At 42.6% G+C, this 17,623-nt stretch overlaps 1 protein-coding gene and 3 pseudogenes across 1 annotated transcript; 2 read left to right on the forward strand and 2 right to left on the reverse strand.

Annotated features, from left to right (window-relative positions):
* Positions 1-947: 947 nt before the first annotated feature.
* Positions 948-2,049, reverse strand: LOC117702334 (TD and POZ domain-containing protein 1-like; annotated as a pseudogene).
* A 4,900-nt stretch (positions 2,050-6,949) lies between these two features.
* On the forward strand, positions 6,950-7,639 carry LOC143433869 (TD and POZ domain-containing protein 1-like; annotated as a pseudogene).
* A 422-nt stretch (positions 7,640-8,061) lies between these two features.
* On the forward strand, positions 8,062-9,095 carry LOC117702340 (serine/arginine-rich splicing factor 6 pseudogene; annotated as a pseudogene).
* Positions 9,096-15,192: 6,097 nt separating this feature from the next.
* LOC117702330 (TD and POZ domain-containing protein 4-like) lies at positions 15,193-16,293 on the reverse strand. The gene has a single exon (XM_034493540.1). It carries the CDS (start codon positions 16,291-16,293, stop codon positions 15,193-15,195), a length of 1,101 nt encoding a protein of 366 aa, XP_034349431.1.
* Positions 16,294-17,623: the final 1,330 nt, after the last annotated feature.

Consider the following 17,623-nt stretch of genomic DNA (forward strand, 5'->3'; position numbering starts at 1 on the left):
ACATTACAGTTATGAAGTAACCACAAAGTAATTTAATGATTCATTGGCCACAACATGGAGAACTGTATTAAGGGGGCACAGCATTAGGAAGTTAGAGAACCATTGGCCTAGGAAGTATGAATCTATAATGAATCAATACCTACTAATATAAAAACACATAAAAGATTTTTGCATGCCTTGAGCCACAAACACTTCTCTCCCAGAAGGAGTAGGATCCCCCTCCCCCAACTTTGGCCTGCTCTTCTCAGTTGTCATAAGAGCATGATGGTGGAGTTCTCATTTGCCAACATTAAACTCCAAGAAAGAAACCAGGTGTTTCTAATACTGGAAGGACAGTGAGGGGGCTGCACAAACACCCACAGCTGAGCTTGGCTGATTGGACTACACGTGACTACTCTGAACATAAACATCTCCAGAAAGCACAGACTGATTTGAAAAGTTTTATTCATATTATATTTTATTTGGTTAAGGTTTTATCTACAGAGTTGTTTGTGGCCATAGGGACCAGAAGAGGGTCTCAGATCCTCTGAATCACCACTTACAGGTGGTTGAAAACTCCCCTGTGTGTGCTTGTTACTTAGAGTTCTTTGAGTGAGTGGTAATTTTTTTGCAGCTGAGTTCCTACAAACTGAGTCTTTAAAAAGAAAGTCTTCATTGTCTTTCCTTCTCTGATGAGTAAACACTCATGTTTGATTTCTCCTTTTCTCTGGCCCCAGTCATCTGACAAAAACCATAAAGAACATCAACAGGGTAGATGTCAGGTTGGGTGTCCCACACAGCAGTGCTGCCCTCCCCCCACCAGCCATTCTAACATACTACAGCTGTTTCAGATCCTGAGCCACCATGGTGCCTTTCCTGATTCATTATAAATGCTTCCAAAATACCATTCTCTAACCAGAAGTCATTGGTAACCTCACTGGTTGTTGATGTTGGAAGAGAGATGTAGGTCATAGCTGGCTAGCTCCTGAGAGGACTTTAGGCTCCAAGAAAGAACAGTGTGCAGAAGCCAGGGAGTGGAACGCTTCAGCCACCAAGTGGGGTTGTGACTCCACCATTGACTTCCACCCTGAGGTCTCAGAGACCTCAGAAGCATGGACTGAAATGAAATCCAGGGCCTGAGCCTTCAGTTGCTCTATGCTGTGGAGGTCAGCCAGGATGAGAGTGTTTGCAGCATTCTCCACAGACAGATTCCTGTAGAGGGCATCTTCACACATGGCCATCAAGCCCTCCAGACCATACTCGTCAGCAGCTGCCAGCACACCAATGGCCATGGAGTAGCTGTGGAGTTGTGGCATCTTCCCAGTGTAAATGAAGCTCATCATCTCCTTGAAGACTTGGGGATCCATGTCTTGGATCTCAACTTGATTCGTTAGGCTTTCCTTCATTTCATGTTCAAACATGGCTCTGAAAACTGGAGAACGAGCTGCTAGGATGGCCTTGTGAGCCCTGAATTCATGGCCACCTACCACCAGGCAGCAGTCTGTGAAGAGGGACTTCTCCCACAGCTCTCCTAGGTCATCTTTCAACCTGTGCCTTGAATCCTTCCTTGATTGCAGGTTTCATGTTCTGTCCAGGTATACTAAAGAAATCTCCTACTATGCTCACCTTGCAGCAGAGGGTGAGCTGGTCTTCAGGGAGAAGCCAATTTGGATTGCAGAGGAGGGGATCTTGAAGGATAAACTTTTTGAATCCCCTTTGTTGGTGTTGCAGAAAGCTTACAACCTTGGGGCTCTTCATACATTGAAATTTCTCTCCTTGGCAATTTACGATCCAGAAGTCGAACTTTGCCCAAACTGGGCTCTCTGGATGGCTGAGCATCACCAGGAAAACTGACAGGTAATCTTTGCTTTCTTCATCAACACCATTTGGGTATACTCTCAAACACCAATTCACTTCCTCATTGGCCTTTAATGAGAACACTGGGCTTGTAATCCTGTTCCTAATTCCCCCCATGCAAAATGAAAAGTTGCTAATGGTCCACTCATAGCAGAATTTCTGAACACTGATATGTGTGGAGCCCCAGCTCGTGGCTTCCAGATCCCCTGACATCTCTGCTGGAGGTAGTTTGGGTTTTAAAGTTGATCTGAAAAGAACTATATGTTATTTACCCTTCATCCTCTTGGATACAATTATAGATACACTTTAAATTTTAGTTTCAATTTGTCCTAAATTCATTCTCTCTCCTTCTCCCCTTCTCTCTCAGCCCCCCCCCCCTTGCTCGCTCGTGTTTGATTATTGAATCTTAGGTCAATGATAACTAGTTTTGGCTATTCTATTCAACTTTGGAAGAGTTTGGAAATTTTTATACACTCTTATTTTAAGTGTGCTGTATTAGTCAGGGTCCTGTAGAGAACATACAAAATGAATTTCTCTATATAAATAGAAAGAGGATATATGAAAATAACCTACAGATGAGGTCCAGCTAATATAACAAGGCTAAAACCAGTACTTACTTAGTCCACGAGGTTTGAAGTCTCAGGAGTTCTTCAGTATATACTGGAAGTCTGAAGAATTCGGACCTAATGTCAGTGAAGAAATGGGTTTGCTAGGAAGATGAGAGGGAGCATTCAGAGACACCAAATTTCCCTCATCTATGTGCTTATATAGGCCTCCAACAGAAGGTGTGGCCCACTTAAGGCTGTGTCTTCTAGTCTCCATATCTGGATTAAAGGTGTGTGTTTCCTGCCTCAAGAGTTAGATTAAAGGTGTGTGTTTTTCTCTATTTGATCGGGATCTATCTACTTCAATTTAAGCAAAAAAAAAAAAAAAATTTAAAAGATGAGCCCTCCAGTTCTTTATGTTACTAAAGGCCACAGGTAATACAGACAGGAAGAATAGCCATCACCAGGGTACTTTGCACACTGGGGTCAACGTTTCATAAATACAGGGATCATGTCAATCTCTGTACAGCTATTGCTTACCCTTGTGCTGGTCTTACATTGATTCCTGCCATAAACATGATCAGGGAATGTGTGTTTCCCTTAACTGGTCAGAAATCTGAGTGTTCACAAGATGGAGGACAGGTTGAAGAGCTCCTATATGGTGGACAAGGAAGCAGATGCCAGAGCCTCTGAAATGGGCTTTCTTTTTTCTTGTATGTTATTACATTTAGACCCACAGACCTTGTTTTGACTCCTCCCCATTTGGTTGGTGGTCTAGTACTTCCCCTCAGAAAAGCCTCCTTAGAAATCCTTTTTAAGAGCCACTTAATGGTGTGACTCTGGAATATCCTAAATGCTTCTCAGTTCATCACTTTAATTGGCAGGATTCAGCTTCTCAATACCTCTTACACTGCATTCTCTACTGGTGAGTTCTGTGCTTTTCAGACTTAGACTGCATGCTTGGGGTACAGAGCTAAACAAAGAATTCTCAACTGAGGAAACTCGAAAGGCTGAGAAGCACCTTAAGAAATGCTCAACATCCTTAGTCATCAGGGAAATGCAAATCAAAACAACCCTGAGATACCACCTCACACCAGTCAGAATGGCTAAGATCAAACACTCAGGTGATAGTAGATACTGGTGAGGATGTGGAGAAAGAGAAACACTCCTCCATTGTTGGTGGGATTGCAAGCTGGTACAACCACTCTGGAAATCAGTCTGGGGGTTCCTCAGAAAACTGGACATAGCATTACCTGAGGACCCAGCTATACCACTCCTGGTCATATACCCAGAAGGGGCTCCAACATGTAACAAGGACACATGCTCCCCTATGTTCATAGCAGCCTTATTTATAATAGCCAGAAGCTGGAAAATACCCAGATGCCCTTCAACAGCAGAATAGATACAAAAAAATGTGGTACATTTACACAATGGAGTATTACTCAGCTATTAAAAATAATGAATTCGAGAAATGGATGGAACTAGAAAATATCATCCTGAGTGAGGTAACCCAATCACAAAAGAACACACATGGTATTTACTCACTGATAAGCAGATATTAGCCCCAAAACTTGAAATAGCCAAGATTCAACTCACAGACCACATGAGCTCATGAAGAAGGAAGACCAAGTGTGGATGCTGTGGTCCTATTTAGAAGGAGTAACAAAATACTCAAGGGAGCAAATATGGAGACAAAATGTGGGACAGAAACTGAAGGAAGGGCTTTCTGGAGACCATTCCACCTGGGTATTTATTCCATGTGTAGTCATCAAAGATAGACACTGATGTGGATGTTAGGAAGTGCCTGCTGACAGGAGCCTGATATAGCTGTCTCCTTAGAGATCTGCCAAATCTGACATATCCAGAGATAGATGCTCACAGCTAACCACTGATCTGATCAAAGATTTCTCAATGGAGAAGTTAGAGAGAAGACTGAAGGTGCTGAAATGGTTGGTGGCCCCATGAGGAGAACAACAATACCAACCAACCAGAGCTCCCCAGGGTCTAAACCACCAGCCTGGGAGCACATAGGGTAGGACCTATGACTCCATCTGTATATGTAGAGGAGGATGGCCTTGTTGGGCATAGGTGGGAGAGGAGATCCTTGGTCCCATGAAGGCTGAATATGGAGTGTGGGGGAGAATTTGAGGGTGGGGAGATCGGAGTTGTGGGTAGGTGGAGGCACATCTTCATAGAAGCAGGAGGAGGAAGAATGGGATAGGAGGTTCCTGGATGGTGGGGAAATGGGGTAAGGGGGATAAAATATGAATTGTAAATATAATAGCTAATAAAAAAAAAGAAAATGTATGATAATCTTGTTATAGATGTGACATTTTTATGTGTGCTGAAGCAAAGAGGAATTAAAGTGTTAAGTGTTAAAAAAGAACTTGATGAAGAGTCGCTGATGTGAATACTAGAAATAAGTCTGCAGGAGGGATCAAAAATCAGAGCCAATTGATTGATTTATCCTGAGGGATCAGCACATTGGAGTCAGACAAACAGGGGAGCTGGGGGGGGTGGCTGAGCTGATTGAATCACTGCAGTTATTTCTGTGTCCTTTAAATTGTTTGTCTAAGACTTGAAGAACTGGAGACATGAGAGATGTAGGCAGAGTTTTCACCTCACTTTACATAAGGGCAGTATTAATAGACCCTAATGTTTGATATCTCTTGAATATATGCTGCAGCCCTTAGAAAACAGCAAAATCTCTCCCTTGTCAGGAAAGGCAGAAAAAGTATGGCAGTTCCAAGTCTGAAGAGGACAGAACTCACCAGTGGAGGATGCAGATTATGAGGCATTGATAAGCTGAATCCTGCCAATTAAAGTGATTGAATTAAGAACCATTTAGGATATTCCTTAAGTGGCTAGGAAAAAGGAAGTCTAAGGAGAATTTCCTGAGGGGAAGTACTAGACCATAAACCAAATTGGGAGGGGTCACCACAAGGTCTGTGGGTGTGATCTGAGTAACACACTAGAAAGAAGAAAGCTGTCTTCAGAGGGTTGGGGTTCTGTTTCCTGCCCACCATATAGGAGCTCTTCCACATGCCTTCCATTTTGTGAACACTCAGACTTCTGACAAGTTAAGGAAAATACCACTTCCCTGATCATGTTTATGTCAGGTATCCATGTAAGACCAGCAGATGGGTAAATAATAGCTATTCAGAGATTGACATGATCCTTTCATTTATGGAAGATTGACCCCAGTAAGCAAAGTACACTGGTGATGGCTATTCTTCCTCTCTGGACTACTTGTGAACTTAAGTAATGTACAAGACTGGAGAGCATGCCTTTTAAAATTATTTTGCTTAAGTTGAAGTAGATAGATCCAGTTCAAATACAGACTCTTTGAGTAGAAAAACACAGAGCTTTAATCAGAGTCTTGAGGCAGGAAAACACACACCTTTAATCCAGATCTTGAGACTAGAAGACACACCCTTAACTTGGCCACACCTTCTGCTGGTGGTCTATATAAGAACATAGAAGAAGGAAGCTTTGTGTGTTTTCCTGTTTGCTCTCATCTTAGTAACAAGTCCACTTCTCCTTGGCATTAGAACCTACTTCTTCAGAATTACTCTATATACTGAAGAATCCTTGGTTCATCAAATGTCGTGGAATAATTGCAAGCTTTAGCCATTGTTATATTAGCTGGATCTCATCCTACAGGTTTTTCTCATACACCACCTTCTCTTTATGTAGAGAAATTGATTGTGTACATTTTCTACAGGACCCTGACTAATACAACACACCTGTCACAGCCCAAGCTGCTGCTCCAGTCCTCAGGTCAGGGTCTAGCAAGAGAGAGAGTGGGGATGAAGGGGAAGAGACTCCAAGAATGGAGACAAGACAGAGGATCTGATCATGTCTCCATTATTGAAGGGAAATCTGGGTATTTATATGCTTTTGCCATGTGCTTTGTAGGCGTGGATACCACGTGCACCTTGCAGGTGTGGATACTGTGTGCAACTTACAGGTGTGGATAGCATGGATAGCATGTGCACAGTGGGCCTTGCAGGCATGGATAACATTTGCACCTTGTGGCTGGGGCACTAAACAGCAAAACAAGATATGTGGGAAAAACAAGATATTTATCAGCATGTGCTCAGCTGTTGTGGGCTGTTGAAAAACAAGTTTCTTCTCCAGGTATGTGGCTTCAGATGGCTGCAAAGATGATAGCAACTTTCTCCTAGAAGTTGGCTCCCAACACACACCTGAAATGAGAATGTACAAATTTTTCCAAACTCTTCTAATGTTGGGAAGAAGGGAGGGAGGGAGGGAAGGAGAGAGAGAGAGAGAGAGAGAGAGAGAGAGAGAGAGAGAGAGAGAGAGAGAGAGAGAGAGGAGAGGGAGAGAGATTTACAGTGACTATGGATCTGTATTGTTTCCTGTAAAACAAATATTGAAGCCTAGAGCAAAAATTGCATAGAAAAGAGTACCATAGAATGGCCTGTTTAGGAGAAACTGAAACAAAAATCTAAGCAGTATCTATAATTGTATCCTACAGGGTGAAGAGTAAGTAACTTGTACTTCTTCTCAGATCAAATTTAACCACAGAAATAACTCCAGCAGAAATGTCAGGGGATCTGAAAGACACAACCTGGGGCTACCCCCATATCACTGTTCAGAAATTCTGCTACAAATGGACCATTATTAACTTTTCATTTTGCGTGGAGGGAATTTAGAAAAGGATTACAAGTCCAGTGTTCTCAATAGAGTACAAAGACAAAGTAGCATGGTGTTTGAGAGTACTTCCAAACAGGGGTGACAAAGAAAGAAAAGATTACCTGTCAGTTTACCTGGTGTTGCTCAGCTGTCCAGAGATCCCAGTTTGGGCAAAGTTCCAGGTGTGGATAATAAATGCCCAAGGAGAGAAATATCAGAGTATGAAGAGACCCACTGTGGTAAGCTTTCTGAAAAACCAACACTGGGGAGTTAAAAAGTTCATCCTTTGAGATTTTCTCCTCTCTCATCGATATTGCCTTCTCCCTGAAGACCAGCTCACCCTCTGCTGCAAGGTGGACATAGTAGAAGCCTTCTTCAGCATTCCTGGATAGAACATGACAACTGCAATCCAGGATCCAAGGCATGTGTTGACAGATGACCTAGGGGACCTGTGGGAGAATTCCCTGTTCACAGACTGCTGCCTATTGGTAGGTGGCCATGAATTTAGGGCTCACAAGGCCATCCTAGCAGCTTGTTCTCCAGTTATCAGAGCCATGTTTGAACATGAAATGAAAGAGAGCACTAATGAACCACATTGAGATCTGTCTGTCACTATCAGTGTCTGAGGACCACCATGCAATTTAAACTGGAGTAGCGTTTCCCTTGCAAACTTAGGTGCCTTTGATTTGGTGCATACATGGTAAGAACTGAAATGTCAGCTTGGGGCCTTTTTCCTTTGATGAGTATGTCCTGGCTTTACCTACCTATCTTTTCTGATTAGTTTTTAGTTAAAGTCTATTTGGTTATATCTTAAAATGTCTACAACAGATAGCATAGGCCAGAGAGTGCATGCTCACCATTGTGTGGCTGACTAGCCAGCAGCTGTGGTGGGAGTGGTGAGTTCCAGCCTTCGCCATCCCCTCACTTACAAGAAGCCTTGCCATGCTCCCCGCGCTCCCCCCCACACACACACACACATACACCACACCTCATCTAGCCTCAGAGAGAACACCCCCCTGCCATGCGGTTAGTCTACATAGGATGCCTGAGCTACAACTTCAGCTAGAAAAACATTCAGCTCTTTTTCAGTGGCTACGGCTGTCTCTTCGACACAGCCGTTTAGGAGCTGAACAGTAAGAGAGTGGCATGATCATAGAGCATGCTTAGGACCTGCGCCAGGATTGAGATGACAACCACTACAGAAGCTGCAGTGGTGGAGGTGGATACAGTAGTCAGAGAACTTCTGGCAAAGACAAATATGGACCAACTGTTCGTACAGAATACAGGCTTATTGTAGAAAATCTGTCTAGTCTTTGCAGTTGGCAAGACTTAAAGAATTTCATGCGGCAAGCAGAAGTGACTTATGCAGATGCTCACACAGAACAAACAACTGAGGTTGTAATTGAAGTTAGATCCTTCTCTGACATGAAGCGTGCTTTGGATAAACTGGATGGCACAGAAATAAGTGGCAGAAATACTAGGCTTATTGAAGATAAGCCAGGGACAAGCCAAAGGCACTCACTCTGGAAGTAGACTCAGATCACGGTGTAGAAGATCTCAGAGTAGGAGTCGCAGAAGCAGCTGCAGTAGATCTCGAAATATCTCAAAAAGTCCCTCCCGACCTAGGTCTTGGAGCAAAGGTCAATCCCAAACTTGCTCAAAAGGCAGGAAATCCAGATCAAAGAGCAAATCTAAGCCCAAGTCTGATCGGGGTTCCCATTCACACTCAAGAAGCAGATCTAAGGATAAGTATGAGAAGTCACTAGGTAGATCACCTTCTCTGTCCCCCAAAGGAAATGGAAAGGGATCCATAAACTCAAAGTCCAGATCCCGGAGACTGTCTTGATCCAATTTGCCTCTGCCTGCTCCACCCTCAAAGATTTGTTCTGTATCCCCTCTACCAAAGAACGTCAAGGTCCACTTCTAGAACTCGCTCAAGGTCCAGATCAAGTTCCAGAGATTAACCCTGAACTCTAGGGTTTTGCACACTATAACAGAGCACTTTCCTACTTGTTTAGGCAGTTACTCTTCCGAGTTTGTACTCTGCCTCTTCTTCAAGAGGATTTCCTGAAAGGAGAACAAGGAATTTGATTTGTGGCCAAATTTAATGAGAAAAAGATGAGGTTCTAAAATGGTGGTATGAAGCCCTCTCTCTTTGTAGAATTAAGATAATTTTGATTTTGTAGCCTTTGAGCTAAAATAACTTTTAAAAAAGATTAAGCTCATTTATATTTTTTTAAAGTATTGCAGCAGGATCTGCTGCAGGGTTCCATTTTGTTTTGCTTATTTTTAAATTAACTGTTCAAGCTTTGGGTAGTGCAGGCTTTAGAGGGAGAACCCAATTTTTCAATTATGTTGGCTTCTTATAAAGGTTGAGTTATGTAAGATTTAAATGAAAGTTTGCTACCAAACATGATTGCCTTCTTGATTCCCTTTAAGTGTTGATACCTGCCATTTGTAGGGACAGTGCAAATTCTACATGAGGATAAAACCATGAGTGTAAGACCAGCGATAAATTGTTCAGTTTGGCTAATCTTATTTTGTGCTGTTAATCAAATCATTGTCTACCCCTTTAATAAGTTGAGTTCAAAGTAAAAAGGGCTTTGTAGTTAGTACCACAAAATAAATAAAAGAAACTAAAGGATTACAATTTGAACTCTTCAAGAAGTAGGTCCTAGTGCTTGGGATCTTGTTATCCTGTGCTCCGGAAATGGTCAGTGTAATTAGTGTTAGTGTATGATTTGGTGTTCTTTAATGCTTTGAAAAACAGAAGTAGCCTTCCTTTACAGTTAGAAATTTAGTTATTTTTCAACCCCATCAGAAATTCAGAATGACTGAGTTAACTATAATTGTGGGAAGCACAAATCGTAGTTTCTAAAACTTAGCCAATTTATAGAGACCTCTGAACACCTGGACACACGCTCTACTTCAAAACATTGGAGCATCTGTTCTTCTGCCTTCTGGCTCAGGATCTTCTGACAGACCTTAGTGCTGCAGAATTATTAACGGCTGATTACTCTGTCTAGGCAGATATAATCAGTCGACTATCCTGCAAGTGTGTCCTTTTCTGAACAGTAATTTGTCTGTAGAAGAAAAGTGGCAATTGTTGCCTAGTGGCTGTCTCACCACAACTGGAGTCCTCATTCTTTAGTAAAGATGTGGATATATTGGCTCAGGTATAATACCTTCCTCAGCTGTTACTATATAATCTAGAAAAAGTTGGACTATAGATTGTAATGTAGAGTTAGTTTATAGGGCTAAATAATCAGGGGACATGCAATAAAGCAAGGCTGAGTGGAAAAACAGAGGTTCAAGGGCCTAGGTAGGTGAGGGTAACTGGGAATACTTTAGAACAGGGAAAGGGGAATGCTTTCAAGACATTTATCCTGTTACAAAATCTTAAAAACTAATTCTAGGAATACAGTGTCAAATAAAGCTACTGCTTTAGGCATCTTTTCTTTGATGTGTTGTTTAGAAGTTTATAAGAAATAGGTTTATTTTTCCAGTATAAATTTCAGAATTTAAAGAAAATTGTGTCTAGTTATAGTTTACTATTTTACCTACTTAAAAGCAAATATGATGGCTCTTTAAGAATTGAGTTTGACCAAAGTTCTCTTTGTTTTCTGGGAAAAGTACATAAAAGCTTTCTGATCCACAGACTTTTAATGGGGGGGGGGTTGAAGACTAATAGTAAAATTTGAGTTTCTGACTTCATGCAACTTCAGCAGGGCTTGCCTTCTGTTAATGTGGTAGTACATGACAGAGGCAGTAGACTAGTTTTTAGCTTCCCTAATATAATGAATAGGTAAATGCCAATACCCATACAATTTTTCTAGTGGGGACAAAGGGCATTTTATTAAAAATCTAGGCTTTTATACCTGTAGATCCTAGTTATTAAATGCACTAAACAAAACAAACAACTGCATTTAAAGGATTGGCCTTAGCAGAATTGACTGACTTAAAGTGTTTTAGTTCTTTACTGATGAGTGAATTCAGTTCCCTGCCAACTAACGAACATCATCTAAGAATCTCACCCTGCACAGATTGGTTGGTGCCCAGGGTAGATTATCAACAACACCAACTGATAAAAAAAGAACAAGAGAAGTGTGGAATATCTTGAGTCCTGTTGGATGTGATAGTATTTCTTGATATGTATTCCACAGTGGTTGACCAAGTGTCCCTGTGGGAGAAAGAAGCATTCTTTGTGTATATACCCAATGGTGGTATTGGCAGATCTTGGGGTAAATTGATTTTTAACTCTCTGAGCAATCACCATAGTCATTTAGATAGTGGCTATGAGAGTTTGCATCCCTTGTAGCAATGGAGGGCTGTTCTCCTGGGTGCACATCTTTGCTAGTGTGAGCTGTCCCTTGTTGTACAGACACTGGCCATTCTGTCAGACATAAGGTGGGATCTCAAAGTAGTTTTGATTTACATTTCTTTGATGACTAACAATTTTGAACATTTCTTTAAGTGATTCTTAGACATTTGAATTTTCTTTATTGTGAATTCTCTATATCTGTACCCATTTTAATTGGGTTACTTGGATTTTTTTTTTTTTTTTTTTTTTACATCAAGGGTTTGGTTTCAGATCCTGGGAAAAGGGACTGATGTGCATATTTTACATATCAAAACAGACCAGGACTCTAGGTTCTTGGAGCATCCCTCAATCCCTACCTGGCATACACTGCCCCCAACCTTGAATTTACCAGCCCACAGGCTAGGCTGTCCCCCGAGAGGGTCATTCCTATATAATTCAGACATATATATATATATATATATATATATATATATATATATCTTTCACTTCCACCTCTTGCCACATCCACCCTTTCTCTCTCCCTACCACTCACGTCCATGTCTATTTCCTTGGCCTTCTTCCTTTGTGCCAGTGAACTTGCCAGCCTCAGAGCAGCTTCCCAATAAGCCTGCCTTTAGTATAATTCTAATCTGGCTTGGATTGGCTCACTTCACCAGCGAAGAAATAACCTATCATCAAGTTTCTTAATTTAAACAAAATATAGTTATTATATTAGCCCTCACTCAGATGTGGAATTGGTAAAATCTTTTCTCATTTTGTAAGCTGCTGCTTTGTCCAAATGACATTATCCTCTGCCTTACAGTTTTTCAGTCTCATAAGGTCTCACTTACTAATTGTTGATCTTAGTGGTTACATTATCAATGTTCTGTTCAGAAAGACTTCTCCAATGCTAATGAATTCAAGGCTATTCTCTACTTTCTTTTTTTCAGTATACGTGGTTTTATGTTGAGGTCTTTGATCCTGTTGAAATTGAGTTTGTACAGGGTAATAGGTTTGGATATATTTGCATTTTTCTACATACAGCCATCCAGTTTCAACAGTACTGAAACAGCTGAACTCATGGGTGCCTCCCTTTCTGCTCCCAGGCTGGTGGTTTAGACCCTGGGGAGCTCTGGTTGGCTGGCACTGTTACTCTCCTAAACCAAAAATTAATTCCTGATACTTCTGTGGGTTAATGTCTGAGTCTTCAGTTTGATTCCACTGAGCAACAAGTCTCTTTTTATACCAATTCCATGCTGTATTTTCAGTTCCCAAGCCAGATAATGGACAGTAGAGCATTACCCATATCCCGGACCTTGGGGTGGGGCATGACATGGTGGGGTGTAAGGGGCTCACAAGAGCTCAGCAGGAATGAAGCCACTCCCTACCCAAATCAGGCTTGTGCCTACTCAGCTGCATAGAGACAAAGACAAGTCATGATAAAGGCAGTATGTGTTCTATTTCCTTGACAGAGAACTGGCTTCTCAGGAATCATGGGATCAGCAGTCTACTAATCTAGCTGATAACTTTGGAAGGCCCCTATCCCCACTGCTGCACTTCTTCCCTTTTTACTTTCCTCCCACAAATGCCCCACCCCAACTCCAGCTATATAAGCTAGTCCCGTTATTTCACTAAACTAGCTGACTTTGATACCTGCTGTAGTCATTGTCTCCCGAGACCCTGTTCCCCAGTCATCCAGATCAAGAGCTAGATGAACGAAAATTGACTCCTATGAAGGCAAAAAGCACTGAAATCTTTTGCTTTATAATTTTAAAAATCTATGATAGCTCCGGTTATGCTCTGGAATCCATAGCCACCCTTTCTCCTTGCCCTGTGCAGATGGCCATCTGGCCCTGGTTCCCTCTGCTGACTTGCTAAGGCACCCAAACACGTTCTTCCATGAATACCTGGAGCTAGTACTCTTGTTCTACATGTCATACATATTCCACCATCCCCGGTGCTGTTCTGCAGACCATCAATGACCCTACCACAGTTTTGCCCTCTCTCTTGCCCACATAAATCTTCACAAATGGAAAACACCAGACAGCCTTAACATTTAATACCAGCCAGATTTGTATTGGTGAATCTCCCACCTCAATATGCCCATGCAAAGAACACACAACTCAGTTATATTTATCACCTGCATGCCTAGATTGGGCAGATGTCCCAATACACCACTCTATTCCCAAGCTATGAGATCCTTACTACTTGTGGCTCCTCTATGCTATGTAGTTCTGCTCCATCTTCCACCTCCTCTTCCTCCATTTCCTCTTTCTCTGTTCCTCCTTCTAATCTTCCTTTTCTTTCTTCCTCTCTCCTTCTCTAAAACCTCTTGCCCTGCCTTTCCCTTCCACTGCCCAATCACAGGCTCTAGTCTTTATGTGACCAGTTAAAATGGGGAGCAGGTTCACATAGAATCATCTGAGTAAGAGACCTGCTCTTCCTCCGGGATAGGATTAGCATCAAAATACAAACACCAAGGCAATCCATGAAAGGATTCCATAAACACATTCCAACTTTTTTATTCATATCAGATTTTATTAGGATATAGTTTTGTCTAAAGAGCTGGTTTTGGCCATTGTCTTAGGGTTTTACTGCTGTTATCAGACACCTTGACTAAGGAAACTTCTATATGGCAGCATTTAATTGGGGCTGGCTTACAGGTTCAGAAGTTCAGTCCATTATCATCAAGGCTGGAACATGGCAACCTCCAAGCAAGCATGGTACAGGAGGAACAGAGAGTTCTACACCTTCATCTGAAATCTCCCAGGAGAATACTGGCTTACAGGGAGCTAAAATGAGCTTAAAGCCCATGCTCACAATGACACACTTCCTCCAACAAGGCAATACCTACTCCAACAAGGCCACACCTCAAGGTACACTTCCTGGACCAAACATATCCAAACCATCATAGCTATGGAGACCAGAAGAAGGCCTCAGATCCTCTGGATCACCAGTTACAGATGGTTGAGAACTCTCCTGTTTATGCTGGAAACTTCTCAAGGGTTCTCAAAGAAAGTGACAATTGATTTTTCAAGTTGAATTTTCTTTCTAGTTTCCCAAATCTAAGTGACTTAGTCAGGGTTTCATTGCTGTGAAGAGACACCATGACCAAGGTAACTTTTAAAAAGACATTTAATTTGGGCTGGCATACAGTTTCAGAGGTACAGTCCATTATCATCATTCCAGAAAGCATGATAGTGTCAAAGTTCACATGGTGTTGGAGAAGGAACTGAGCACCTTGATATGAAGGCAGTTAGAAGGAGACTGTGTGACACTGGCCAGGGCTTGACCATATACATTACTTCAAAGCCCTTCCTCCACAGTGACACAATTCCTGTAACACTTCTTCCAACATGGCCAAGTTCCTAATCGTGCCACTTCCCATGGGCCATGCATATTCCAAATCACCAAACTGAGGTTTTTTTATTTTTAAAGCTTTCTTTCCCTATCATTTCTCTTAAGACTAAACATTCAGGATTTACTTCTCCATTGCTCTGAGCCCCTGGTCATCTTTGTTGCTTAGTCCAATGCAGATAGGTTTCTCTGAAGAAACCCTTTGGGCTGTGCTTCAGGCCAGTACCTAAGTTGAATCCCAGATTCCAAGACATCAAACAAAACTCATACAAGAATATCAATAGGGAAGATGTCAAGTAGTGTCCCAGATGCCAGTGCTGCCCATTCCCCCACCCAGCACTCCAACATATTTAGAGCTATTGTAAGTACTGAGCTACCATGTTGCCCTCCCCCCAGATTCAGGATAAAAGCTCCAGCAATACTATTGTCTAACCAGGACTAACTGGAAACAACACAGGTTGTTGCTGTTGGAAGACAGGTGTAGGTCATAGCTGATTAGGTCTTAAAGACTACTAAGTCCTTTGAGAAAGAGGGCCCAGTAAACACTCTTGCAGAAGCCAGGACGTGGAATGCTTCAGCCACCAAGTGGGGATGTGACTCCACCATTGACTTCCACCCCAAGGTCTCAGAGACCTCAGAAGCATGAAGTGCAATAAAATCCAGGGTCTGAGTCTTCAGCTGCTCTGTGCTGTGACGGTCAGCCAGGATGAGAGTGTGTGCAGCATTCTCCACAGAGAGGTTCCCACAGAGTTCATCTTCACACATGACCTTCAAACCCTCCAGGCCATACTTGTCAGCAGCTGCCAGCACACCAGTGGCCATGGAGTGGCTGTGGAGGTGTGGCACCTTCCCAGTGTAGATAAAGTCCATCATCTCCATGAAGACTTGGGGATGCAGGTCTTGGATCTCAACTTGACTAGTTAGGCTTTCCTTCATTTCATGTTCAAACATGGCTCTGAAAACTGGAGAGCGAGCTGCTAGGATGGCCTTGTGCGCCCTAAATTCTTGGCCACCTACTAGCAGGCAGCAGTCTGTGAAGAGGGAACTCTCCCACAGCTCCCCTAGGTCATCTGGCAACGTGCACCTTGGAATATTGATTGGAGGTCTTGTGTTCTGTACAGTAATGCTGAAGGAGCCTTGTTCCATGCTCATCTCACAGAGGAGGGTAAGTCTGTCGTCTGGTAATAGCAATTCGGTTTGAGACAAGAGGAAATCTAGAGGGATGAACTTTTTTAATTCAAAGGCTTGGTGCGGCAGTAAACTATAGATATGTGGGCTCCTTGCATTATTGCATTTGTCCCCTGTGGCAGTTAAGATACAAACATTAAACTTTACCCAAACTGGGCTGTTTTCACAGCTGAGCAACATCAGGTTAAGTGACAGGTAACCTTCGCTTTCTTCATCAACCCCGTTTGGGTATACTCTCAAACACCATGCCACTTTGTCATTGGCCTCTGGTGGGAACGTCGGGCTTGTAATACATTCCCCCATTTCCTCAATGAAACCAGAGAAGTTGCTAATGGTCCACCTGTAGCAGAAGTTCTGTTCACTATGCTGTGTGTGGTGCCACCTCTTGGTTTTCAGGTGCCCCAACATTTCTGGTTGAGGTACTTTGGATGTAAAACTAGAACCTGAAAAGAAGAAATAAAAATCATTTACTCTTTACCATATAGGATACAGTTACAGATACTTTTTAGATTTGTTTTAATTTCTCCTAAGTTGCCCCTTCTATAACGTTGAAAACTTATGTCTCTCTAAAATTTTCCGTTAGACTTTAACATTAGTTTTAGAAAAAACAATCCAGGCTCCCTGTGGGGCTCTCTGTCTCTTTCTGTCTCTGTCTCTCTCTCTCTGTTTCTCTCTCTCTCTCTCTCTCTCTCTCTCTCTCTCTCTCTCTTAAATTTTAAAAGAATAGATTTTGTTATTGTTAGTGTTTTATCTAGGCCTCACCCACCAGTTACCTGGCAATAGCCAGGTAAACCTGGCTTAGACAATGGGCTGTTTGAACCCCTCAAACACCCTTCCTCTCTCCTCTTCCTCTCTCTGAAGCCCTAATCTGTTTCTTCCTTTCTCCCCTCCACTTTGCCCCTCGATCTCCACCTGTTTCTGTCCAGTCCCTCCTCCTCCTCCTCCTCCTCCTCCCCCTCCTCTTCCTCCTCCTCCTCCTCTTCCTCTTCCTCCTCTTCCTCCTCCTCCTCCTCTTCTTCTTCCTCCTCTTCCTCTTCCTCCTCTTCCTCTTCCTCTTCCTCCTCCTTCTCTTCTTCCTGCTGCTGCTGCTCCTCCTCCTCCTTTTCTCTCCTGTCTTTCTCTGCCTCTCCTCTCTTCTTATCACTACTCAACTCTCTTTCCAGTGCCCTAAATAAACTTTATTCTATACTAAACCTGTCATATGGCTGGTATCTTAGAGGGAAGGTATGCCTCAGCATGGGTCCACCAGGGATCATTCCCACCCTCTCCATGCCTGGCTTTAACAAACACATCCTGGATTTCTTCTTATAAAACACATCATTGGTGTTGTGACTCAGATTTCAATACTCGTAGGTTAATGTCTCCTGCTGCCAAATGAACTTTCCAGCCAACAGATCACTTTCTAGACCGATCCATCCAAACACCAGCAAATTGGTAAGCTCCCTCACCCACACTGGTCAGTGTAAACATCCCCTGGTCCTAAGGAAGGGATGTTGAGTTAGCAGCAACCCTGTGGAGTCCTTGTGGATGAAGACATTCAGTCTTTATGACTGGCCCCCTTGCTGAATCCTCATTTTAGGACATTTTTCCTTGAGTGAGATTTCCCCTCTACTCTGAGTCATTTCCTTTTCTCACTGCTATGAAAACCCAGGACAGGGTAAACCATACTCTTCACTGACCACTCAGGTACTTGCCTGAGCTCAAATACCAATCCACTGCCTGAGCCCATGGTGATCTG

Source organism: Arvicanthis niloticus, unplaced genomic scaffold, assembly GCF_011762505.2.
Source record: "Arvicanthis niloticus isolate mArvNil1 unplaced genomic scaffold, mArvNil1.pat.X pat_scaffold_70_arrow_ctg1, whole genome shotgun sequence".
Lineage (NCBI taxonomy): Eukaryota > Metazoa > Chordata > Mammalia > Rodentia > Muridae > Arvicanthis > Arvicanthis niloticus.

What these genes read in the sequence shown, in the direction of transcription:
- LOC117702330 (XM_034493540.1), bottom strand. Translation starts at nt 16,293, where the DNA reads ATGTTGGGGCACCTGAAAACCAAGAGGTGGCACCACACACAGCATAGT.